The 27,181-nt window shown below is 34.9% G+C and overlaps 3 protein-coding genes across 4 annotated transcripts; 1 reads left to right on the top strand and 2 right to left on the bottom strand.

Moving 5' to 3' along the window:
- Positions 1-2,806: 2,806 nt before the first annotated feature.
- Positions 2,807-5,484, bottom strand: LOC122599502. The gene is made up of 2 exons (XM_043772029.1): positions 5,429-5,484; positions 2,807-4,933 (listed from the first exon to the last, which is right to left on the bottom strand). The coding sequence occupies exons 1-2, from the start codon at positions 5,482-5,484 to the stop codon at positions 2,920-2,922; spliced, it is 2,070 nt and encodes a 689-aa protein (XP_043627964.1). The 3' UTR covers positions 2,807-2,919.
- A 1,466-nt stretch (positions 5,485-6,950) lies between these two features.
- Positions 6,951-10,193, bottom strand: LOC122599654 (chaperone protein dnaJ 49-like). The gene is made up of 3 exons (XM_043772200.1): positions 10,084-10,193; positions 8,869-9,987; positions 6,951-7,264 (listed from the first exon to the last, which is right to left on the bottom strand). Exon 2 carries the CDS (start codon positions 9,985-9,987, stop codon positions 8,875-8,877), a length of 1,113 nt encoding a protein of 370 aa, XP_043628135.1. The 5' UTR covers positions 10,084-10,193; the 3' UTR covers positions 6,951-7,264; positions 8,869-8,874.
- Positions 10,194-21,297: 11,104 nt separating this feature from the next.
- Positions 21,298-26,155, top strand: LOC122599929 (adenine nucleotide transporter BT1, chloroplastic/mitochondrial-like). Of its 2 annotated transcripts, none has more exons than XM_043772548.1 (4): positions 21,298-21,464; positions 22,469-23,055; positions 24,424-24,585; positions 25,522-26,155. In XM_043772548.1, exons 2-4 carry the CDS (start codon positions 22,492-22,494, stop codon positions 25,993-25,995), a joined length of 1,200 nt encoding a protein of 399 aa, XP_043628483.1. In that variant the 5' UTR covers positions 21,298-21,464; positions 22,469-22,491; the 3' UTR covers positions 25,996-26,155. The 2 variants fall into 2 exon arrangements, with proteins under 2 accessions (XP_043628483.1, XP_043628482.1); XM_043772547.1 differs by having other exon boundaries at positions 22,433-23,055.
- Positions 26,156-27,181: the final 1,026 nt, after the last annotated feature.

Raw genomic sequence — 27,181 nt, 5'->3', positions numbered from 1 at the left:
CCTAAAACATACAATTTTGACGTAAAACCTTTTACCAGGTTTTGTTTTCACATTTACTATTTTCTTGTTATGCGCGTATATTAAAAAACTAATGTAATAAGAATTCGTTTTGTTAAAAGGTTTCTTTACGAGTTAAAGGATAAGACTTGATAAAAATATGTGTCTTATGATCTAAATTGTTAAGAGTCGTTAAAAAAACCTATTAAGACATGAATTCATGTGTTAAGACTAGTTAATATCTTAAAATTTTTTTGTTAAGATACGAATTGACTCGTTAAGAACCGTTAATATGAAGTTAAGAGACGTGGGTTAGATTCTTATGGATGCTCAAATGAGGTTATTAAGTGAAATAATTTTACCAGCATTAAAAAATCTAACGGGGAGGTCATGATGGGTATCTAATATGAAATCCGAGACATTGTCCTTTACCTTTTTTCTTTTTATTTTTTTATATTTTTATTCTAATATTCATACAAGTAATTTCATTAAATAATCAATTGTTGGTAAATTTAGTTTGTTAAAAAAAACTTATTTATTTATTTCAGTTGTGAGAATGAAAAGATGTGGCCCCTTTTTAGCAGCCAAAATTTGTATAACACTCTTTAATTGGATATTGAAGTGTGGTCAAAAGCCCAAAAAGGGGTTCTCGAACTATATCCACTTTTTATTTTAGCAGATAGAATTTTACTTCTTTCTTTTTTAAGAGTTAGTGAGTATTCGATATCAGGGAACACCTCACCATATAATGGTGAAGCCCTACACGTACTCTAGACTATGAAATGTAGACCATAAGCCGTTACAGGTGATTCAGGAGAAAAACCCACAGACTTGTCACTCATGAGAGTCGAATCAAAGACCTGTGAGAAAAACCAAGAATATATCTATTAGTTGTACTAGCTTCATTTACAAAATCTTACTTCTACATTCAAATCCTCATAACCAAAAAAATAAATAATGACACCCAATGTCTTAACTTATCAACTCTAACGCCAAAAGCACAAATATGTTATATAACTTCCTCAGGGAATTAAAGTTGGATTGGATCAAGCTACAATATAACATCTATAAATTAATAGTGTCGGGACCGGAGTATTTTATCAATTTAGCGAGATATTATTATATCGATAAATTAATAAACTATAAATTTAAAGAGATTCATGTATAACGAGCTTAGGAATGATTTGGTAGCTTTGAACCCTGTCACCTGGAAAAAACGTTGTAAGTGGCAACAACAATTCATAATTTTTGGGTGCAATACGAAAAGATAATGTCTCAACTTTTAAGTGTAATAAGATGATATGAAAAAAAAAATTTTTTTATAGATTTATAGTTATAAAAAGAAAACAAATGACTAGAAAGTAAAGTAACTCCCAATGCCGTTTTCCACAGATAACGAATGACTATATACTCATTTGTTACTAGATAATTTTAAAATTTATAGACTAATTTAAGAATTATTAATTTATAGTTTCGCCAGGACCGATATATTTACACTAGGATTTCAAAAAAGTTATTATCTTATTATTTTATTGATTGAGGTTCAATTTTATACTGGTCCTAAGTTGGGACCAAACAAATTATTAATTTTTTGAGGTTATTAATTTATTGAGTATTATTTTATAAAGATTCTACTATACTTGATAGACAACTAATAGAACCAAATGTTACACCTGAATTTTAGATCAGCAACTAGGTGGTGAATAAATATTAACAACTCAAATTCAACTGCTATGTGCAAATAGCTAGCATTAATGAACCGCTATGCACGTATTGGCCTTTGGCCTTCGAAAAAGAAACTCAAGTGCCTGACTTACCAATATAGCTATATGACCCTAGGTTCCCTGCCAAACCAAACAATAAATAAAAACAGCAGAGCAAGCCACAAGGTGACTATTAGTAATAAGACACCAAAAGTAAACAATATTACTGTATGAGTAGAAGAATAGCAAGATATTCAATGAGCTTAATCTCATGATCTTGTAATCTTCTAATATAAAAGTACCCCTTAAGAACTTATTAACAATGTATTCAAATACTTTACTTGTCCGCCATAAACAAGATAAGGTTCAATGATCGACCTCGGCACCAAAAAGAGAACTAAACACGACTCCAGGAAGCTACAGGAAAGCTATACCCGTTTTAAATTAAGCTTCATAGACATAATATACTTTTCAGTAACATTTGGTTCTACTAGTCATATAACCATTTAACTTACCTTAATTAGGAAGAATTTAAGAAGCTTTCATATAGCTTCATACACATAAATATATTATGTGTATGAAGCTATACCCATCTGGAAAAAAAGCCTGCAAAAACTGAAACTAACCATATACAGACATTCATACACAATATATACGGAAATATATAAGAACACACACATGACTTATCAACTATGTGTATATTCTGATGTGGCATAGGTAAGCTACCGATATGTCAGCTTTTCTTACGTCATCTCCCACCCTCCTCTGGCAGAAGAGGGAGACGTATCTGCAATTAAATTTCGGTAGCTATGTTGTAAGATGACATGTTTGTTTAATCGCCAGGAAGACAGGAACCAATGTATTCGGGAACAAGATTTTACTACAATCAGTTTTGATGCTTCTAATTCTACTGTCTACGCTTGCAGTGCTTTCATAGAATTTTTCGAATAAATAAAGTTTTTTTCCTTAAACATTTGCAAAAACGGACAGTCAAACATAATATCTGTAAAACTAGTAAAGCCGGAGGTGGAACCTCCGACCTTTGCAACATGTTAAAGGTCGGCGTTTGTACCTCGGGCTCTTGGCTACATGACATGCCACCTGGTGCATTAGTGCTTAAGGCAGCCACTGTATTTCTCAAGGTAAATAAAAATATCATATGACAATAATCAACTGTGTGTAAATGCTACGACTCTTTTATATATGCGATTCATTGAGGTTAATCAACCACTACCAGTTTCTCATACTCCTTCCCAGAAATGGCTTTCTCCATCACATCCTCAGGGTTTATATCCCCTCCATCTTTTATGAACAGCTTCAATATATTCTTTGAAAACCCGCTAACAAGTGCCACCCCTTTCTGCTTCCCTGGCACTGGAGTACTCTGTGAATCTCTAAGATTCCAAAACACTATCTCTGGCACCGCTCCTCCATATCCTTTCTCAGTAAACTTCCTCTGAATCGCTTGATAATCCGTCTCCCATGGATTCTGTGAAGCTTCGTCAAATTCCATGTCACTAAATACAAACACCCTCTTGATCATCTCGTTTTCTGTTAACCTTGCATTCGTTGCCACTTCAAGAATCAGATCAAACACCTTTTGGAAATCAGTGTTCATATCCCATTGCATGTTTTCCACGAATTTAATCTTTGAGCTCAGATCATCTCCTTCCACCATATGCAATTCTGGATTTTCACTAAACGTAATAAGTTTCCCTTTCCACGGCTCCTCGCTTAGTTCAGAAACAAGAAGTCCGAGAGCCACAGAAACCTCCATAGGAGTCCCTTCCATGCTACCTGAAACATCACATATTGCCAAGCAGTTGTTCAACTTTCCTTTCTTTGCCATATCATCCACCATTCTTTTCCATTGAAGCTCTGCCACCTGATCATCATCGCCATGTTTCACAGATGATATGATATGGTGTGGTAGCAATGCACCGGACGCGATCTTGGCCTTACCCGACCTCACATCATCAAGGAACTCTTTAAACCTCCATTCATCGTGTTCTAGAAACCTCTCCTTGTAGAGTTGCATTGCTAGTGAAGCTACTCTGTTATACCGGACCAAGTCCCATTCATTCTTTGAAATGAAACACTCTGGTAGCTCCAAAGCTTTTCGAAGAGGCACCAAAACTTGCTTCCTTAGCCGGTCACGAACACGATAAGCATAATGTTCTTCTTCTACACCCTCATATTCAGGGTACTCTTCACGTGGGAACACTTTTTTTGCGATGCTTTCGCATATCAAAGTTGATTTGTCGAAAGATGAATTAATCGACGGACACCACTTGGCAGCTAGACTTATTTTTCTCAACCTCCCTAGTGCCAAGTTCTTCATATCAGATCGCATATGCTCAGAGAAAAGATCTGAAACACTCTCGTGTAACAACTTGTAATCCGGGTCACTGTTATACCGTTCAACAGCTTTCGTAGCCATCATAACCCTCTTCTCTTTTCTAAGCTTGCTTGCATTTAATTTCACCATCTCCACCCTCTTCATCTCTTCCATAATCCTTTTTTCTCTTGAGGCATTTTTCTCTGCATCTGATGAATCATCATCACTCCTTTTGGTTCGTGCCGTAATCCAACGGCCATATCTCTTCCAAGGTTTTCGTTTCTTATGCTCCGCTTTTTCCTTTACCCGAACATCAACTCCTTCTAGAAGTCGGTAAAGTATCTCTGGCAAGTCTTTAAAGTATCCAAATTTTGCCAAATAAGGCACATTGCAGGCAAGAGTCTTGGGATGGTTTTCATGAAGCCACAATGCGCACACATAGTACCCTTCTCTATCTGATTTTCCAGTACCACGAACCCCACGAAGGTTGCAAATTAGTTTCAAAGTTTTCAACGGGTCGTGGTCCCATGACAGTTGCAGGCGTCGGGTTATAGATTCTGGTGGCGTGTCAGGGACTACATGGAAGAAAAAATCGAGACAAGGGTTGCCGGTTGAGAGATAGGTAGGAGAATTGTTTTCAGTGTAACCCATCATGGGTGGTGCATTTGGGATGGTAGTGGAGTTAAAGCTTGAGACCATTGCATCAACGAATGGGTGGCTGGGAGAAGGCGGTGGTGGGACGATGTCATGATCAGTTTTGGGTCGGAAAAGGTAGATCTGCGGTGGACCAAGGAGAGTAGATGATGAGGTAGCTGTTGGTGCCAATATTGATGAACTAGAGTAACTTTTGGGATGGCTGGGTGTTATGCAGCGTAGTCCTGTGAATTTCCAAGGCCTGTGCATAAATAAAGTATATAAGTCCTTCATGTCATGATAGTAAGAAATTAACCCATACAAGAAAACTCAAAAACATAGATTGTTATAATTAGTGAAGTAAAGTAACAACTATATACATAGAGTGTTGTCAATGGGTACGAGTTCAGGTTGACGGGTCGAAAATCTCTTACCCTAATTGAACCCATTAAAACTTTCAGGCCACAACCTGTCAACCCGAACCTGAAAAAAATCAGGTTGGTGGGTCGAGTTTCCGGTTGGCGGGTTGATGGGTTGATAACAGTAAGTCAAATGGGTGGTTTCGCAGGTTGTCAAGTCAAATGAGTTTGTGGTCAACCTATTAAAAATAATTATAGAAAAAATATATATATATTTCGGATTTATCAACTCGAAAAAAATCAAGTTAGCAATTGTTTAAACACAATAGAATGATTGATTCAAACAGATAGAGTACAAAGCATACATATAAATAATTGATGAATGAATGAAATTGTACCTGGCCAGCGACATGCATTGTACCGATGATTTCGCAAGTGATAAGTAAAACGCCATTGTTTTTTTCTTTCTTCCTCCCTTTCTGTTGATGATATATACAAAATTACATACACTGTTTGTTAAGTTCTGGATTCCTCTCTCCCTTCCCTCCGTTGATGATATATACAAAACATATTTCTCTGGCCTTTTTAGGATTATGGGCCCCCCAAAATCTTAGTTCTGTACTTTTTTTTAATAAAAACAATACTCGTAAATTACTTAGGGAGTACGTTTGAAATTTTTTTTTCTCTATATATATAATCTTAATTAGACATAATTGCATCAAAGGTCCTTATGTTTTTGGTCATTTTGGCACGTTTCATCTATCATTTCCGTTGATTTTGATAGAATCCGTAAAATCTCATATTGATTCTTCGCACCAACAGTCCTGTGTCGACCGAAATGACAAATATATATCTTAAACAAGCTATTTATTCATATATTTATTTATTTATTTTTAGAACGGCTTATTCATATCATTTTAATCTGACTTTATACGAGATATACGAATGGTCTAATATTTTTCAGCATCCAACATCATTTTGATCCACAAATTTTAATTTCTAACGTTTATGTTTTGCTCGAAAACAGTCATATCCACCGTCTTGAAGCATGCTATCACCTTTTATATATCCGTCCAAACGTCTAATCATTTAAGTCATCTTCACAAACTATCTTCAACTCGTGGTGGTGGCAGACTCATTTTTGCCATCGATGAAAAATAACATGTTTCAGCCAGCCCAATCTTTCTATGTTTTCGAACACCCCCACCATGACTTTCGCCCGTTCAACATATTTAGATGGTGCCTCATTGTGTCAAGTCACATTTTGCGGTTTAGGAGCGCCAATGCAACATGACCACCACGTAATGTTTTAATTCTTTTAAGCCACTCCCCTTCAAAGAAATAATCTAAACCAAAAGGCTCAGTGTCAAACCCGTATGTAGAGCTTCCACCTCATATGATTTCGATATGGTATAATGAGAGTTTCGCATGAAACCTCCTATACCTTTGAGATTATCAAACCTTTTATAGAGGAAGTGACCATAACCTGTACACTTTAAAACAAGCCTACAACTAAGCATCACAAAGAGTAATTGGGTATTTAAAAAAATGCTTTTTGTTGAGACTGAGGCACTGAGCCTTCAAGAACAAGATTTCAGTCCTTACTATGCATAATCCACCTAAACAGCTCCATAACTAACAGGTTAACTGGTCATAACGGGTTGACCTCAGTTTGGGTCCTTGATCATGTTCAAGTGCAAAGAATTGAACAGCCCCACATTTATAGATAGAGTAGACACCATCAACAATAACAACAATGCCCATCCCGAAAACACCTCGGGCAAAGTGCATCGATGCAAATCTGTGTGTTTGTGTGTACAAAGAGCACACAAATGCATAATAAGCTTGTGTCAAAAACTTCCGAGAAGCCTGTTAACACGACACCCAGCTCAAGAAACTTACCGGATCGGAAAAGCAAAATTGCAAACAAAAGACTATTGTTAACAAAGCCTATTATCAGGAAATTTACAATAGTATACGACAATTTATTACACAAGTGTTAAATGCTCTGCCCACAGTAGCTAAAAATGACTGAGTATACATATAACTCGTATCTTTAAACCTCAAAAGACGATACAAATTTTGGCTATAAACTCGTCTGGAGTTGCTTAACGACTTTACTCCAAACACCAGCTACCAAATGCAGCCAAACTTACATGATCCATATTTGAAGAGGAAATTCCCTCTAGCATATCCTCAGACCTTCAACAAATTTTCAGATTGAGGAAAATAATCTGCACAAATATAAAATTAGATTCTAAACTAGTGTTTCCATATAAAGCAGCAAACTCTAGGGGTCCACAAGCTAGTACAATGTGCTGTTCTAATAAAAACAAAGATCCGGCTCCCTAAAAGGATTTGGGCATGTGTTTTTTACATTCACCCAATGACAGGTTGGTAATGCTTCACATGAGCTTGGGCATAAGACTTTTCTAAGAAAACCTAAACTTAAAGTAAAGTTAAGCTGCAGAATCAAGATACCAGAGACTATATATTGAAACAAATAGATACACCTCCTGCATGCTGCCAGCATCGTATCATATTAAAAATCGCACACTAGAGTCACTAGTATAACACTATAACCCCCAAAGAAATCAGGCAAAAATCAGCTGCAAGTCCGCAACTAATGTTTTCTTGCAAGTTAAGAGTGTGTTGAAGTACATCTAAGAGTTGATTGTGTGACATTATAATCATAAGAACATATATAAAATTCAATCGCACAGAGTAGTGAACGGATTTGCTTCTGCAGTATGAAGTTGTAAGGTCATCTCCAACGGTTTCCTCTAAAAGCTCCTCTATCACTAAATATAGAGATAGAGGACCAAAAACTCACCCAAATGGCTCACTCCAATGGGGCCTCTATGTCTTAAAAAAAATTTAGTGGAAGCCAACTTTCTTCTATATATAAAGGACCACTATTCATCTACAAAAACTACTTGTTGATTATAATCTATTTGTTTATTATAAAAAGGATAAGTAGTAATATTTTAAGTAAATATATAGACTATGATTTTTAGAGTAATTGTTGGAAATGCAACTTTTAAGAGAAAGAATATGCTATAAAGATACTCTTTTTCCCCAATATTTAGAGATAGAGAAAGAGGCATGATTGGAAATCGTGTTTGGCCGATACTGATAAGAGATGCTTATGAAACTAATACATAGAATGACCACAAATAATACTAGTATTTACTTTTTGCTAAAAATTAAAGAATAGTCAAAATGACCTAAAGGGACAATATGTTGTTAAGTTAGCCAGGGTAAATCCCTTTTACCCAGAAAAGACAATATTTTGTTACAAAAAATAAGTTATTGTCTCGAAAGTCTCTCAAAACAGAGGAATAGCCCGTTTAGGCTGCATATATCTGAACATACAACTTGTCTTCCCTGGGTAACCTGAATAGGGAAAGGGCATAATCTGTTTATCTCAAAATAGAGGCTATAAGAAAGTGACAGACACGTAATTTTATATAACCCTTAGATGATCAGTATTAATGTATTATTGACGCAGCCAAAGGGTTGGCAAACTGAACATCAAGACACGGCCTTTTGACATCTAAACAATCAAAATACCCACAAACAGAATGTATTTTTCCAAACACTGAAACTGATATGGTAAAACTGATAACCGGTCTCGTGGAAGCAATCATGACACCGATAATTTAACACTAAAGTTACAAAAAGGATTTGCATAATTTGCCATCTTTTATAAATGTACAAGTACACGTATTGAAAGTAGACGCAGGATATGTACTACAAGCTTATTCTCAAAGACTATATATAATATCAATCTGACAAATTTATCAAGTAACAATTAAATAAGAAAGAGCAACCGGACCTTTAATTAAGAAACCAAGTTAGCATCAAACTTCTTCAACATATCACAATTAGGTGTTTGACGCTGATACCCAAAGTGAAGCCGTTGTGTCTCTAACCGACAATTGTGAGAAAGAATTGACAAATACTCGTGCTCAATCCTTCCTTCAAGCTGCATTCTTTCTGGACTGTTAGACGGGTAACTTTGCTCAAAGTTACGTGATTTTACATAAAAAGGAACCCCTTTTTGAGTAAGCAAACGGTAATCATAACTATAAGTCCTCGAAAGTGAATAAACTGGCTCATTGGATGGCCAAATGCTGAACAAAATAATCAAAAGCACCGGTAACAGCTGCAGCAAAGCCTTCACGTTAAACCCATCGGAAACATTATGAGCAGTATGAGTCGTCCGTGTTCTTGTCCTTGTCCCCATCCCATTCCCAAAACCAAACCCACTAAACTGCGTCGTCGCCCCACTATTCATCCCTCCAAAGAAAAAGTTCCTAAAAATCTCCTCCGCATCAACATCCCCTCCATAATAAAACCCATTACCAAACCCTTGATGACTAGCCCGATGATGATGCCTAGTCGTCTGCCTTTGAAAACTAGGCTCATCCGATCCAACAACATCATACTGTTTCCGACTCTCCTCAACACTCAAACACTGAAACGCTTTCGACACTTTCTTAAACGCCTCTTCTGACCCGGGCGCCTTATTCTTATCAGGATGAACCTTCAACGACAACTTCCTATACGCTTTTCTAACATCTTCAACACTACAACTCTTCTCCAATCCTAATATATCATAAAAATCTTTTTTCCTTCTAATATCCCTCACTATTATTATCTGTTCTTGAGTACACGAACCCAACCCTGAACCCGATCCCAAACCCGACACAGACCCATTTCCCGGACCCCTACGACGAACCCCGGGACCATCACCGACACCATTTCCGGTCTCTGGCGAAGTGGGTGTTTCATTATTATCATCAAGATTTGATAACAAATCATTAACATTAAGTGATGGGTCTAATCTTTGAGCTTTTTTAATAAATTTAAGTGCACGAATTCGATCGCCTAACCCTAATGCTTTTTTCCCAATTTCTAAACATCTTAAAGCTTCATCTTTATTGCCATCCATCTAATAAAGATTCAATTTTTATTATAAAAAAGGGGGGAAAAAATACAAAATGATTAAAATTAAAGAGTAAATTGATAAGTAGATAAGTGGGATTACCTGGAAATCTGGAAATTGATAAATGACTTAAGATCGATGGAAATTAGTCTTTGAATCAAAGTGGGGTGTTGTTGAAAATAGATTTTAGGACCACAAATTTGGGGGAAAAGTGTTAGGTAGATTTTTTTATTGACTTTAATCTTGGTAAACATTGGTGGAAAGGTTTGTACTTTGTAATTAGTTAACATTTTGGACTGAGATTCTTAAAAGTTATTTACAACTTTTAGTGGTAAAGTTGTTAATCTCAACTCTTGAATTAAAATTAAAGGTTAAGATTTAAATATGATTTTTAAATCTTAATCTTTGATTTCAATCCAAAGGTCGAGATCCTTTCAACTTTACCTCCAAAGTTATTTATAACTTTAAAAAATCTTCATCCTAACATCTTCGAGTTTTTTTTTTAAAAAGAAAAAAGAAACATCTTGGTTTTTATAAAAATCCAGCTTAATGGTTAGATGCATTTTTGGATTTTTCATAAGCTTTGTTCAATTTTTTGAAATAATAATTTTGTGATTTTATGTACAAATATACAATTACATTTCGTAGTCTAAAGTACTTGTAAGAATTCATCATTATATGATAAGGTGTTTCTGATGTCAAATACCGAATTCTTGTGCAAAAACTAAAGCTAGCATTTTCGTTTATGAATGCAAGGTCTGAGTTTTTATCTTCTACTTTAATATAATCTGGAAACAATCAAAACACAACCTTTAACCTGTAGAAAACAATATTAGATAGAATTCATGTGACTATTAAGTTAAAAACTCTTGTTTGGAGGCAATTTACAAAGATAAATGTATATCTATAATACCTATACTTTTATAGTAACATTTACATATTATTTGGTAAAATGTAATATTTAATGGAAGAATTTTCGCATCTAAGATTTTACATATACGACATGTATCACTGTCAAGATGGGTGTTTTTTAAGTTTTTTGAAAAAAATATAATTGGGTTGCACAAAAAGTTTGGGCGAGAACAAAAAAGGGTCTTCGTTCGCCAACCGTCGTTAAGGGTATAGACGTATAGTATACTCATCTCCCGACTCCTTCAGAGGGATAATTGGGAAAGGGTACAAATTAGATCAAATGGAAAATAAAAGTACGTAATAGATATTTTTTTTTACTTTGAAAGGTAATGTCATTGAGGCCTCCTAAAAAGATCCACTAAATTCATCGAGTTGTTTCAAAGAAACAAAACGGCCGGTGACTAATGGAATTCCTTGTCGATTCTTTGTGTTATACTCGTTTGGCCGCGGGCTTCCAAACACATCGTAATTTAAACCAGTGCCGACAAATAACCAACTCGCAATGAATGATACTACATTTTAACCAACATATACATTTTTTACAAGTCACACTCCTATAAAAAGCCTTTCACCAAATTATTCACAATTAAGTAATATTTATAGTTACATTTACATATTCTTAAAAAATTTAAAATTGTAAAAATACCAAAATCATCAAATTGTTATGTGTGTGATAAGTTTATTATTGTTCAACCAAATTTAACATTTATAAATTGATAAGAAAACATAATATTTGGATGACATGCATTTAAATAAAACTATCAGAACAACACTAAATGTCAACTCAAATATTAGATGACGTACCTCACCTAAGAGGTGTTAGAATATGAACATATAAATAACCATATAATCACGAGTAAGCGCAACGGAAGAAATCGAATCAAATATGCAATCAAATAATTAACAAAGAATAGAATTGAGTCGTGTACCTTATGCAAAGCTCCAATAAGATAATAATAATAATGATATTATTATTGCTTAGGGTTTAAAGCAAAATCCTTCTACGATCACATACTAGACACCCCGAACAACGTATGTTAGTACTCGATTACAAACCAAACAAACCTTTTGCTTGAACCTTAAACTTCAAAGTCGAAATCCCTCAAAGAGAAGGATTTTCGGCCACTTCAAAGAAAGGAAGAAAAAGGAGAGAATTTGCTTATGTGAAAAAGTATATGAAAAACCAAGAATTAAGCCTCTATTTATAGGGCTTAATTAGGGTTAACATATCTTGGAAAATAAGCAACATAAAGGCTTAAACAAGCCTCTAATGAGTCGTCCCCCATCATGGACTTTAGGTCCAAGTCCATTTTTCGATTTTCACATTTTAATCCTCCTCTTTAATCAATTAAATATAATTAACCCTTTAATTATGTTTAATTAATCATTTCGTGATCAAACTAATCAATATATTACTTTAATATATCAATTAATATTATCGAGTTACCGTGTCATTTCGTGTGACCCCGTAGGCTTAAATTATTCCCGGACATGCGTTTTATAATAAAATGATCACACTCCAACAGCTCCCACTTGAGCATGTTATTATAAAGGCAATAACATTGGTTGGCGTCTAGCAACACTCCAATGCTCCCGGAAATATTTAAGAATAGATTCTTAAATCGCCAAGTTGAAATGATTTAGTCTTTAATATCCCTTTGTTCAGATACCCTTGTTAATTATGAATATGGATCAATGTCATTTCATAATTTAACGATTATATTTCTCATTTCTACAATTAATTAAGATTACCAAATTAGTCAAGACAACTTCTTGAGTTCATTTGGGTGTGGCCATACAAACATCTTCAATTAATTAATGAGGGCGCCAAATGGTATCATACTTCAGTTGCAAATTGAAGGAACAAATCATGTATTGACTACAAGTGTCTGGCCATGTCGTTTCTCAACATTTCTGAAATAGCCTTTTTATTACTGCCTTGTTCAGGACAGTTAGGAACTATATCAAGAAATGCAATCCACACATGCATAAATCACTTGTATCTCAAGTCAAAGGATAAATAAAGTAACCATTTCACGAACTTCATTTAATCATGCCGATCCATAAAATGATAATTCGTTCTGTGGGGTAAGTCCAATATTCACCTTTTGAATATCATGTGAGTTTGGTATGATCCACCATCTTCAAAATATTCCCTTAAATATTTTCACCAACCTCTCACAATTGTCTTACTTTAATTATATTCCCATATAATTAATCGACAATAGACATTTAGAATATTCAACTAATATTCATGGATTTAAACATGCAAATATAGGACACAATTATTATAAAAATGAAACCACTTATACCGAGTATAAAAATTCATTTATTGAAAATAACAATTGTTTAACATCCCACTATTCAAATACCAATCACAGATTTGCATGATATAACTTAGCAATATCTAAGACCTAAGCCTTCTGCATGCTTGTTGAGCTTTCCCTTTGACAATGCCTTTGTAAAAGGATCCGCCAAGTTATAATCTGTGCGAACTTTGAGTAAATTGATTTCACGTGATTCGATTTGCTCTCGAACATAGTGATATCTCCTTTGGTAATGTCTGGCACCTTTTTGAACCCCAGGTTCATTGGCAATGACAATTGCTCCAGAATTGTCATAGTACAGATCCATAGGTGTATTATTTGATGGCATCACATCAAGCCCAGAAATAAACTTTCTGATCCAGACAGCTTCCATTGCTGCATCTGAAGCAGCTATATACTCAGACTCTGTAGCAAACATAGCAACAGTAGATTGCTTCTTGCTCTTCCAACCTACTGCTTCTCCATTAAAAATGAAGACATACCCTGACTGAGACTTGGTATCATCCTTATCAGTCTGAAATCCAGCATCACAGTATCCAGTGACTTTAAGCTCTTGATCTGGATTTCCTCCATACACCAAAAACAATTCTTTAGTAGCACGCATGTACTTAAGAATGTTTTTCACAGCAGTCCAATGATCCTCTCCGAGATTTTGCTAATATCGGCTTACTATATTTTGCGCGAACGCAACATCAGGTCTAGTGCATCTAACCGCATACATGATAGATCCCATCGCCGAAGCATAAGGGACTCTCTTCATACGCTCCACCTCTTCAGGTGTAGAAGCACCATTCTTGTTGGATAAATTAAGTCCTTCTTGCATAGGCAAGTTCCGCGCTTAGAATTTTCCATCTTGAATCTCTTCAAGATCTTATCTATATACGCACTTTGACTTAATCTAATCAACCGTTTACTTCTATCTCTATAGATTTTGATTCCAAGTATGAATGCTGCTTCACCCAAGTCTTTCATAGCAAAACACTTTCCAAGATAAGATTTAACATCTTTCAACATTGGAATGTGATTTCCTATTATCAATATGTCATCGACATACAAGACAAGGAAAGTAACATTACTCCCACTAGCTTTGCGATATACATATGGCTCATCAGGATTTTGAACAAAATCAAACTTTTTGATCTCTTCATCAAACCTTTTATTCCAACTCCTTGATGCTTGTTTTAGTCCATAAATGGACCTTTGAAGTTTGCATATTTTGTTGGGATATTTAGGATCGACAAAACCTTCTGGTTGTACCATATAGACTTCATCGTCTAGAAAACCATTCAAGAAAGCGGTTTTGACATCCATTTGCCATATCTCAAAGTCATAGTACGCTGATATGGCTAAGATGATCCTAATAGCTCTAATGTCCGCAACTGGAGAAAAGGTTTCCTCATAATCAACTCCAAAGAGTTAAGTATAACCTTTCGCCACAAGACGAGCTTTATAGGTGTGTATATTTCCATCCATGTCGGTCTTCTTCTTGAAGATCCACTTGCACCCAACGGTTCTACCATTTGGTGGAAGATCAACCAAGCTCCAGACTTGATTGTCTTTCATGGATTTTATTTCCACATTCGCAGCTTCAAGCCATTTGTCAGATTCCAGATCTGATAATGCAGCATTGAAATTAGGAGGTTCATTCAAATCTCCTACTATGTGTTCTTCAGACTCAATCATAAGATTTAATCTATCACGAGCACGTATTGTCCTTGAGGACCTACGAACTGGAATCGCTTCATCTTCAACTTGAAGTTCATCTTGAGATTCATCTCTTTGAACATTCCCCCCCCCCCCAGTTGAAGATTGCTAGTATCTTTAGAAGTTGACACATCTTCATGATGTTCATCAAGTTCAACAATCCTCCCACTGTCTTCTTGAGATATGAGTTTCTCCTCAAAGAACTCATCATATCGATGAACCTTGACAGTGTTTTCCGTAGGAAAGTAGAAGTAGTAACATCGTTTCCTTTGGGTATCCTACAAAGATGCACTTGACAGATCTAGGTACAAGCTTGTCAGGCGTATCTCGTTTCACGAGTGCCTCACATCCCCAGACCTTTAAGTAAGACAAATTAGGAACACTTCCATGCCACAATTCATGCGGTGTCTTATCAACTTTCTTAGTTGGAACCATATTGAGAATGCGAACAACAGTCTCAAGGGCATAATCCCAAAACGAAAAAGGAAGAGTCGTATGATTCATCATTGATTGAACCATTTCCAACAAGGTTCGATTCCTCCTCTCCGAAACACCATTGTGTTGAGGAGTATATGGAGGAGTAAACTGTTGAACTATTCCACAAGCTTTAAGATAATCTTTAAACTCTTGACTTAAGTATTCACCACCTCGATCCGAACGAAGGATCTTGATGGTTTTACCGAGTTGATTCTCCATTTCACTTTTAAATTCCTTGAATGTTTCAAAGACTTCATGTTTATGCTTAATCAAGTAAACATAACCATAACGACTGAAATCATCCGTAAAAGTGACGAAATAGCTAGCACCTCTCCTTGACACATGTCTAAATGGGCCACATACATCCGAATGTATTAGTCCAAGTAGCTCTTTAGCCCTTTCTGGTTTATTTTGAAAAGGTTTCCTTGTCATTTTACCAGAAACACAAGATACGTATTTTTCAAATGATTCATCATTTGTTTGAAAGACACCATCCCTTTGAAGTCTTTCAATGTGTTTCTTGCCAACATGAGCAAGTCGACAATGCCAAAGATAAGTCGAGTCCGAATTGGGCTTGACTCGTTTGCTAACAGTATACATTGAATTATCCTTTGAATCACAACCACGCATATCAATTTCATAAATACCATCACAAGCAATAGCATCAAAATAATGAACATTATTTCGAGAAACTGAAATACCAATATCATTAAAGACATTAACGAATCCATTGTTTTTCAACAAAGAAACTGAAATAACACCTCTAGTAATAGAAGGTGCATAATGACAATCGTTCAAAACAATTATTAAACCACTAGGTAAAACAAATGATAATCTCCAATTTTTTCTACAACTGCTGGTAGGCCATTTCCCACGAACAGTTGCAAAGATCCCGTTTTCAGTTTCTTTCCCCTTCTAAGCCCCTATAATGAATTAGAGATATGAGTACCACACCAAGTGTCGTAAACCCATGAATTCCGCTTAGAAAATGAATATAATTCAATGGTGAAGAATATACCTGAAGTCCCAGACGTACCGAGCTGCTTCTTCTTCAACTCAACAAGATACTTGGGACAATTCCGCTTCTAATGACCCACTTCATTACAATGGTAACAAGGTAGGTTCTTAGCGGGATGTTCCTTCTTCGCCGGAGGGGTCTTCTTAGGTTTAGGAGCAGCAACAATTTGCTTTCCTTTACCTTCAGCCTTGCCCTTTCCCTTCGGTTGTTTGCCTTTTTGGACCTTTTCCCCCTTGATCATGAGAACATTGGGAGTAGCAGTTTTCTTTGGCAACTTCTTTTCAAACTCATTAGCCATGGCAAGAAGTTCCATAACGGTTTTATCCATGCTATGCATAGTATAATTGCGTCCAAACTCTTCAAAATCCTTAGACAAGGACTTGAGAATCATACCAATTTGTACTGGCTTTGCATAAGCATAAGTCAACCTATCCAACTGCTCAAAATATCCTTTCATCTTAAGGATATGAGCGCTCACCGGTGTTCCTTGTTCATGTCGCAAGTCATGAAGTACATCGATAAGATCGAATAACTCCACGCCAGCTTGCTTCTCGAACATAGACTTGAGTTCAGTAAGCATATCACATGGAAATGAATGCTCAAATTGCTTTTGTAGGTCAGCATTCATGCTTCCCAACATCAGACAAGCGACCTCATTATGTCTATCATATGCAGCAGCATAATCCGCTAATGCTTCATTAGAAGCATTGGCAGTAGGAGCAACGGGTCTTGGCTCTTCAAGGACTTGGTATTTCCTCTCAGCTCTCAAAACGATCCTGAGCTGACGATACCAATCATTGAAATTTGGCCCAGAAAGCTTTTCCCTTTCCAACATCGACCTAAATGCCGATTGATGTATGTTGTGAGTGGTATTGTTTGTTGCCATCTACAAAACAGACAAAAGTTCAATTATCAGTATTCCGATAATTATCCTTAAGAAATGTAATTTTACCCTTGTTAAATTCATCTAACAAATTACTTTCACTAAGGCTAGGATCCAACTTGACATACAATCATTTCATCAATTGATCTGCTAGAAACGACGGTATTCAAAAGGTAATCGAGAATCGATAATTGCATTCATGCAACTCCTAGAATTATGGGACTTACAACAACACTGTAAAGGGGTATTAAGTGTTTTGTAAACATGTTTTGTCCCATCTTATGCCACGGGTTAAGGTCTCACCTCTTAACTCGTTTTAAGTCACCCAATTAAGAACATGTAGATAGTCCACCGCTGTCTCACAACGAGTGGTAATCCACCTTGAAGAGATACAATTCACCTACGTCTCACGTAGAGCAAAAAGCACTGGCAAGTGTTCTTAGCAAAGTGGGTGGCATTGACTTAACTTTAAATGGGTAATGCATTTGATTTGAATTAAAAGTTTATGTTTGAAGACTCATGCATAATCTTCAAAACATAATATTTAATAAAATCATATGTATAGTCTTACAACACAAGAGAGCTCGGTAGCTCCATTTGAACGCACAAAGAAGCGCAAGGGCAAAGGTTTGCGATGAACGCAATTAAAAACCCGCCCTTTTAGAAGGCTAGCGCACTCCGACTTATACCTCTCTTAGAGTTTGTTCAAATGGGTGAGCCGGTGTATCTCAAGGTTGCAAGACTTCAATTTTATTAATGAAATCTCTATTTCGATAGTTCTTAGTCAAGTTTATTTCAAAAACCAATTTTTGCATCACCTTTATACAACTTATAAACAATACAAAAATTAATAAACTTACTAATTACCGAACTACTTAATCAAGTAACAAGTTAAGGTAGGCCACCTAAACATGGTCACTATGGTTCATACATATGTTTAAACCCGGCTCCCCCTTCCGAAGAAGAGGACCACATGCATCAAGTTACCTTAATTGCGTAAGCCTTTAAACAAAATAACTAACAACTAGCACATAAACTCATAAAAACATGCTGACTGGAAATTTCCAGTAGCTTCACGACTAGTTTGAGCTTGTTTCTGGTCAGATTCAGCTTTCGACCAGAACTACAAAGTTGTATCCCTATGAGTCGACAATCTACAGTCCGAATTTGGGCTTCTAACTCATTACCGATTAAGATATGAATTTTTTAGTAAACTGTCACAAACCAGGAAATTTACACGAAAAATTCACATTGTCACATAATTATCTAATAATCAACCCTAATTATTGGATCATCATGCTTTGCAAATATATCTCTATATATCCAGTAAAATCACAATAAATTTTGCATGAATTTCTTGTGATTTTACTATTATTTAACAACTTTAAATAATCAAGATACACATAATCATGCAATTCATCACATTAATCATGTCAATTCACAATTCAAAACTTGCTTGAGAGTTTCAATCTCCATTGAATGAGGTTGAAATTATAATTAAACAAAAACCTTAATTTTTTATTTAATCAAGATCCGATTTAATTAATTAAAAATAAGAAAAACAACCTTTTAATTATTTAACAATTAATTAAAATCAACCAACCCTTAAACCCCCCTTCAAGTTTTGATCTTTGTAATTAATAGATCACATATGTGGCTCGTGATGCCACTGTTAGAATATGAATATATAAATAACCATATAATCACGAGTAAGCGCAACGGAAGAAATCGAATCAAATATGCAATCAAATAATTAACAAAGAATAGAATTGAGTCGTGTACCTTATGCAAAGCTCCAATAAGATAATAATAATAATGATATTATTATTGCTTAGGGTTTAAAGCAAAATCCTTCTACGATCACATACTAGACACCCCGAACAACGTATGCTAGTACTCGATTACAAACCAAACAAACCTTTTGCTTGAACCTTAAACTTCAAAGTCGAAATCCCTCAAAGAGAAGGATTTTCGGCCACTTCAAAGAAAGGAAGAAAAAGGAGAGAATTTGCTTATATGAAAAACCAAGAATTAAGCCTCTACTTATAGGGCTTAATTAGGGTTAACATATCTTGGAAAATAAGCAACATAAAGGCTTAAACAAGCCTCTAATGAGCCGTCCCCCATCATGGACTTTAGGTCCAAGTCCATTTTTTGATTTTCACATTTTAATCCTCCTCTTTAATCAATTAAATATAGTTAACCCTTTAATTATGTTTAATTAATCATTTCGTGATCAAACTAGTCAATATATTACTTTAATATATCAATTAATATTATCGAGTTACCGTGTCATTTCGTGTGACCCCGTAGGCTTAAATTATTCCCGGACATGCGTTTTATAATAAAATGATCACACTCCAACAAAAGGTTCGTATAAGAAGTCACTATCAGATGGGGACAAGCTTGTCCTAGTTCTTATTAATACTCATCTCAAATCTTCATTAAGGGGTAAAACACACACTCATCCAACAGATTTGGTGCTGTGCACTTGTATCTATTACCATAAGAGAACCTTTAGCAACTACCTAGCATTTGTTATAAAGTTTTCTCACCAAAATATAGATTATTATTTTAGTTTTCATTATATTATAAAAGGGCCTCGATTTATTTCTTTTAACTGAAGCACTAAAATTTAAAAATGTTATGGAAAAAAGTTTATCAACTAGTATTAAAATTACGTATTTATCGCACACTAGAATTGTAGATAATGAAACATTTTTGTGGTACTCAACAAAAAGTTTCTATGCGTCACTATCTAAAAGTGGCCAAAATTGATCATCAATTTTTTGTCTATCCATTTTATGTGGCGCCAAAAAGACTTTTAAGTTTTAAATATGGATAAATAGCCTTAAAGTTAATTAACATATTTGACGATAAAAGAATCAATATGTTTTAGAAAAATGAAAAGCATAATATTTAAGATTGCATATTACATGTGTGAAACATTTTACTTCAAACGATAAAAAATTGTACAATTAAGTTAAGTTTAATATATACATTTATGGAGTTAACAACTATATTTTTAGTAACAGCCTAGTTTCAGGAGTTTGTGAGAGGATGATTTTGTATTTATACATATGATTTTCATGGGAGAGTTTGTGAGGGGAAAGCATGGAAGATCCATATTTTTAACTGCATATTGGTTTTTCCCTACATTTATATATGGAAAATGGAGGATTAATCTTTTTATATTTATATCAACTTTCTTATAATATCTATAAACTCCTTATAAAACATATTGACTTCTTTTATTTTAAGAAATTCAACACTTTTTATACCCAAAATACCATTAATTCTTAATCCTAATTTCCCTATACATGTAATCTATACATTTATACTATTTAATAAATAAAACAACTCTTTTTTTAAAAGTTATAGAATAATTATCTAAAATACCATTAATGATTAAATTACAATATCAGTCATCTATCCAAAATATCTCCATTAACCTTTTACATTAATTATCTACACCACGCCGCCGCCTCCACCATCAACAGTCGTCCCCACCACCACATCGTTCCAACCACAATCACTGCCGTATTATGCGGGTACCGTGCTAGTATGTATATAGACAGATACAAAAGGATATTAGATGATCATTTTTTAGCCAATGATAACTAGTCCAACTGGTCAGAGGTATCACAGGTTTTACCCAAGGTTTTGAGTTCGATCCTTAGGAATGACAAGTCTTGTGATTTTTCCTCCGAATACTTGTAACAAATCATGGTCAACATGTTATTGTCTAGGGTACGTGCAATGCTTCACTATTATACGGTGAAATTTATCTAATGTCGTATACCGACTGAATTTTGGAAAAAAAAAATGATCATTTTTAACTCCTTCACATAACTACATGGCAATCAAGAGGCCTTTTGATTGTTTAGATCCATAAAAAGGGGATTATAATAGTAACAATATTAAAAAAAAAATTTAATGGAGTGTCTTTATGTATTCACTAAAAATTAGGTCATTTCTTCTTAATAAAAAAACACTGTAATTCTTTCATATTCTCTCCAACCAAACCAAAACCAAACCCCCCCATCGCTTTCTCTCTCTACCAAAGATTCTAGAGAGAGAAAAAACATACACACACATAGAATCAGTGAGTGAAAGAAGCAAGACAGTTGATCAGTTTTCTTGTCATCAAAGAACCAAACTGGTAAAAAAAATTCTATCTTTTTATTTTTATTTTATACATTTATATGTTAAAAACTATCATTGAAAGAATGAAAGGTCTTATATTTATCTTAGTTTTTATCACCAAGCTTAGTACTTTTCACTTTTGAATTTTTTATATATTTCTGCATGCTTTCAATCCAAGTTATTAGTACATTGGTTGTAGTGTAATATCCATTTGGCCTAATTTTTATTTTGTTAATTAAAAGTATGGATATTTGATTATTTACTTTTTATTTATGTTTAAGAAAGGAATTTTTGGATTGGAATACTTGTGAAGTTGTAAACTTGGTGATATTAGAGTAATGCCCTTTTTTCGTAATAATTTTTTTGGTGTAGTTTCATGTATAATTGACTATTTCAATCACTTGTGTTGACAGAAAGGGATTTTTGAATTGGGTTTTTTGTAAAGTTGTAAGCTTGGTGGTTTTAGTGTACAACCCATTTTTTCTATATAAAAAAAAATAGGTTGAAGAGGGTGTTTCGGATTGCGTATTAAAAAGATTATTCGAGCATTACATTGTCATAATCTAAATACTAGTAACCACTGTTCGGTAGAAAAGTTATTATTTGTGAATGCAGTTTTGATTAAAAAAAAAAAAGGGGGGGGGGGGGGGGGGGGGTTGTTGGCCTCTTATGAGTTTGGATGATCCCACTTGCTTTGCGAGCAGACTAATCTCTAGGTGACTCCCTTTGTGAGTCTGTAGTCATAGCGATGAACCACCGTGGCCATTAGGGGGTTTATGCCAAGGATAGAACTTGCAACCTCTACATTGCGAGACACGGGTCTTTGCCAATGGACCACCACTCTAGAGGTCAAAAAAAGAAATTTTGAATTGGGTTTCTTGTAAAGTTGTAAGCTTGGTGGTTTTAGAGTAAAACCCGTTTGCTCTTATTGTTTTTCTTGGATTAAATTCATGTTTATTTGATTGTTTCCATTAATTTGTGTAGAAACAAGGGAATTTTGAATCTGGTTTCTTTGTAAAGTTGTAAGCTTGCTGGTTATTATAATGGATACAAGAAGATTACTCGAGAATAATGGAGACACTTTATATCTAAATTCTGGAATTGGGTTTCTTTGGTGTCCCAGAGATGATAATTTATCACAAACTGGAAGCTTCTTTGCAAGTGTAGGTCAGATGGGTAAAGGTGGTTTTGGTGGGGTTACCCATAATTCAAAAAACACTAATGAGTCCAGTGGTGTGAAACTTCCATATTCATCGAAGTTTGTTTCGACCCCTGAATCCACCTTTCGGGTTGTTGGAGTACCAGAAGTTGAGGTGGAGGAGGAATTGGTTGGAGGGTTAAAGAAGAAGAAAAAAGGTGGGTTGAAGTTGAAAATAAAGATCGGGAATCCGTCGTTGAGGCGGTTAATTAGTGGGGCGATAGCGGGGGCGGTTTCGAGGACATCGGTTGCACCATTGGAGACGATAAGGACTCATTTGATGGTTGGGAGTTGTGGGCATTCTTCAACAGAAGTTTTTCAAGATATTATGAAAACTGAAGGTTGGACAGGGCTTTTTAGGGGTAATCTGGTTAATGTCCTTCGGGTTGCGCCTAGTAAGGCAATCGAGGTATGTGAAAACCCTTTTGGTGTATAAGTTCGAGATTTTTCTAAGAACTGAATGTTTATACATGTTAAGCATCTAATTATTTACATTAAGTTATGTGAACAGACACGACCTGCATTGGGTTACTTGCTATATTTTATCAGCTTCTTATCATTAAGTTGCCATTTTGAAGGTTCTATAGCCGATTTTTAGGTGTATTTGGATGTGCGTTATGGAAGTGATTATAGTTTTTTGATAATCAGAGTTAGGGATAGATTTGTAATTTTACAATTATCTCAATAATATCTTTGTAACTTAGATTCCCATGAACTTTATAATCATCATGATAATTAGATTAGACTACCATAATGATGATGACTTTTACTAAAACATTTAAAAATGTCAAGTCATCATAGTCAGTTTAAATGCACATCCAAACACCAGTCATGATAGTCTATTTAAATACACATCTAAACACCACCTAAGTTAATATTGAGTTGCTACTCTACTATACTACAGCATTTAATAATATTCGGTTTCTTTTATATTGTGATTGAAACAATAAGTTTGGGTCCCTTTCAGATGGGGCCTAAAAGTTGTTTGAATGGTATATAAGCCAAAACATAAATAGTTAATTGCTAATATGTGTTTTTTTGAGGGCTTATTGAGTTTCCTAGAATACGAAAGAAAAGTTGATTATTATATGGAAGATGCAATTTGGGGAAAATGTTAATAGATTTTAGTTCTCTACAGCTTGGAAATAAAGGGAGTCTTAGGATCTATAGGTACTTTTTCTAAACATGATCAACCTATATGGCATATATTATCATGAATCGGAAAGATATAAGGTGGTAATTGGTTAAAAATTGCATTTAGTCTTTTAGGCTGGCAAAAATAATGAGAAGTAAATGCCATCATACTTGGAAGGAACCCATGTTTCACGGGTTTTGTCAAACCTGACTCTTTAAAACAAATAATAGAAACTATCATTTTTGTCTTATTACGCATAGTCCTCGAACCAAACATACTAAGGTTGGGAACTTGGGATTAGTGATTACATTCACTATGTATTAAATGAAAGTTGGACTTGGTGAGCCAGAAAGTTAATAATATGACATTGTGTTGGTTCACAATAGCAATAACTTATTTTTAAAGATCACCAAGTTTTTTATCCAATGCACTTTATTTCTAGCTTAAAAGGAAACAGGTCAAAAGTTTCCCTGTAGAACAATAGAATTTCCCGTCAAAGTATCAGACTATTCTTGAAATATTATAATGTCTGTAATACTGATCACAATATCACATTGACAACCTGTATCACCTGACCTGCCCGTTTTGCCATTTATACTTATCTGAAATATATGGAAGATTTGACACATTGTGTTTCTGTAGTTATTTGCTTATGAGACGGTAAAGAAAAGTTTGGCTCCTAAGCCTGGAGAACAAGTAAAATTACGTGTACCCGAGTCATTCGTTGCCGGTGCGGTTGCTGGAATTAGCTCTACCATATGCATGTACCCTCTTGAGTTACTCAAAACCCGACTCACTGTTCAGGTACGAACACTCGTGTATTTCTAGTCCGCTTGGAATATGCAATTAGTTTTGGCAACTTTTGTTTTTATTAGTGCTTTTCGGTAGATTATTTATTAATGATCCTGTTGCCTTAAGTTTGAAAAGAGATGATTATGATTTGACCTCCAAAGTCCTTTGTCTTCTTCATATATAAGTTATTTTGGATTGTTACAACTCTCGTCTGATGAAAAGCATTGTTTTTTTTTAATCAAGTTATGAACTTGTGATTATCATTTACCTGTGGCATAGAGGTACTGAGGTAGTTACGGCTTGAAACATCACCAAAAGGGAAATAGATAATTCCTGGTTGTGAATTTCTATGAAAGTTTAGAAGTTTGTAAACTAATAGGTTGTCTTTAAAAATCAAAATACTCTCTCACTTTGAGTACTCGTGAAGTATTAATGAATAGACTTTATAAGTGTTCATTTAGCAATTTGTTAACTTGACAAAGAATATTCAGTTGACCAATTTGTCATAATATCCATTTCAAAGTGGCCTACAAAAGATTCGACAATAAATTGTTAATCTATGATTAGATTCTAAACCTGTTTTGTAAACGAATACAGAATCAAGCTACCAGCAATACATTGGTTTATTGTTTGGTTATTAACTCATTTGTTAGACAATAGAAGAGCAAAATGGGTGTGTCAGACGGTTGGGGCCAACAATTTTTTAGCGGTGAAGTTCTTGAATAACTAATGTATTTAATTTGATTTAGAAAAAATCCTGTATAAAAATAGTTACAGAATTTTGTTAGATAAAATGATTACGGTAAGCAGTTTAACTTGCTTTATGCAACTTTTTGACTAGTTTATTTACTCTATTTTTGGGAGCCGTTTTCATAAAACACCTCTTTTTCTGTAAAATGTTTGAAATTTGCACCTCTAATGTTGCTCATGTTCACCTTGTATTGTTAGAGGGGCGTGTACAAGAATCTTGTAGATGCATTTGTCAGGATCATAAAAGAAGAAGGACCTGCAGAACTTTACCGGGGTCTAACCCCATCCCTAATTGGTGTTATCCCATATGCTGCCACCAACTATTTTGCATATGACACATTACGTAAAGCATACAAGAAAGTCTTGAAAAAAGAAGATATAGGCAACATTGCAACTTTGCTAATCGGGTCAGCAGCCGGTGCTATCTCGAGCAGTGCAACTTTCCCACTTGAAGTAGCTCGAAAACATATGCAGGCAGGTGCAATTAATGGTAGAGTGTATGATAACATGTTGCATGCATTGCTAAGCATTCTTGAAAAAGAAGGTGTTCAAGGGTTGTATAGAGGTTTAGGGCCAAGTTGTATAAAAATTGTGCCGGCTGCTGGAATTTCGTTCATGTGTTATGAAGCGTGCAAGAAGATATTGGTCGAGAAAGAAGATGCCGAGTCATAAGAAAGGTCTCTTTTTTGTCTTGTTATATCTTTGAAATGTTAGGTTTTTGAATTGAGAATAAAGAATATTGAAGCCTTTTTTGGCTGTGTTAGATGAGATTTTCAGGGCATGATTCTCGACAACTTAGATTATTTTGAAGAGATACAAGTTTTGGTTTCAACAATGTTTTGAATGAGGTTTTTTAGTGAAAGTAGTTATCACATATTTTTGATGATTTGCCAGAATTGGGAGAGTCCACTGAATCTTTGAAGTATTATAGTTTGATCGTCCCAATAACTAGGGATTTAAACATAGATAAACCTGGTTGTTTTAGTGTCAAAAATTGCCCATCGTGATGACGTACAACATTTTATGGTTATGTTCGGTGTGGTTCTTTTTCAAAGGGATAATCAGTTTTGAACTGGATTTATAAGATGTTAAGACTCCTTAAAGACGCCCCATTAGTTATACACATAATTGAAAACTCAAATAACAATGGGAGAACTCAAAGCAATTGCAATGTAGATTTTGTAAAAGAAGTAATGCGTAAGGGGAGTGATATAGCGACAACAAATTTTAACCATCTAGAACAATTATTGCATGATACAATTCACTTCGCAATAAACCTTGTATTTTTGTTGTAGATGACTAAGTTTTGTTGTATGAATATCACTCCCTAATGCGTAAAGTTTAGTGTTCATAATATTTTCCAGCCGTACCAATACAACATAATCAAAATGAAATTCACTAAGTTCAAGTAATTAACTTAGTTCATTAAATGGGTAAACAAAAGAGGTTTTTACTGTTTGGGCTACTAGGAAATGATCAGTCTATTAGACTCTATTTACATGCCCTAAACAGGGTATCCTCATGAACTTTTCTGACCATTTTCCTAGCTATCTTCAACATGTTTACCTAGGAGGTTTAGTACCTAATAATACTTCTTCCGAGGAAACAAGACATCTAACTACTAGGCCATCTAAACCTTGATGGTCTGTTAACTTGGTTTATTAAACCTTATGTGATGATGGTTACAACTTACATGTTAGGGGTAACCATTCATAATCAATGTTGTTCGTAAGGTCAGCTATGTCATGATCATGTAACTGCATACAGATGAATTTCATGATAGCCGGGCCAATTTTGACATTGTTATCATGTTTTTTACTTGACTAATTGACTTCGGACATTAAATGGAGAATCTATG

The sequence above is a fragment of the Erigeron canadensis genome, chromosome 5, assembly GCF_010389155.1.
Source record: "Erigeron canadensis isolate Cc75 chromosome 5, C_canadensis_v1, whole genome shotgun sequence".
Classification (NCBI taxonomy): Eukaryota; Viridiplantae; Streptophyta; class Magnoliopsida; order Asterales; family Asteraceae; genus Erigeron; species Erigeron canadensis.
The sequence above is the reverse complement of the archived record's forward strand: the minus strand, read 5'-3'. Positions and strand labels throughout refer to the sequence as shown.

Coding starts and splice junctions, on each gene's coding strand:
- LOC122599929 (XM_043772548.1), top strand. CDS start 22,492: ATGGATACAAGAAGATTACTCGAGAATAATGGAGACACTTTATATCTA. Junction 23,056..24,423: donor CGCCTAGTAAGGCAATCGAG/GTATGTGAAAAC, acceptor GTGTTTCTGTAG/TTATTTGCTTATGAGACGGT. Junction 24,586..25,521: donor AAACCCGACTCACTGTTCAG/GTACGAACACTC, acceptor TTGTATTGTTAG/AGGGGCGTGTACAAGAATCT.
- LOC122599654 (XM_043772200.1), bottom strand. CDS start 9,987: ATGGATGGCAATAAAGATGAAGCTTTAAGATGTTTAGAAATTGGGAAA.
- LOC122599502 (XM_043772029.1), bottom strand. CDS start 5,484: ATGGCGTTTTACTTATCACTTGCGAAATCATCGGTACAATGCATGTCG. Junction 4,934..5,428: donor CAATGCATGTCGCTGGCCAG/GTACAATTTCAT, acceptor ATTTATGCACAG/GCCTTGGAAATTCACAGGAC.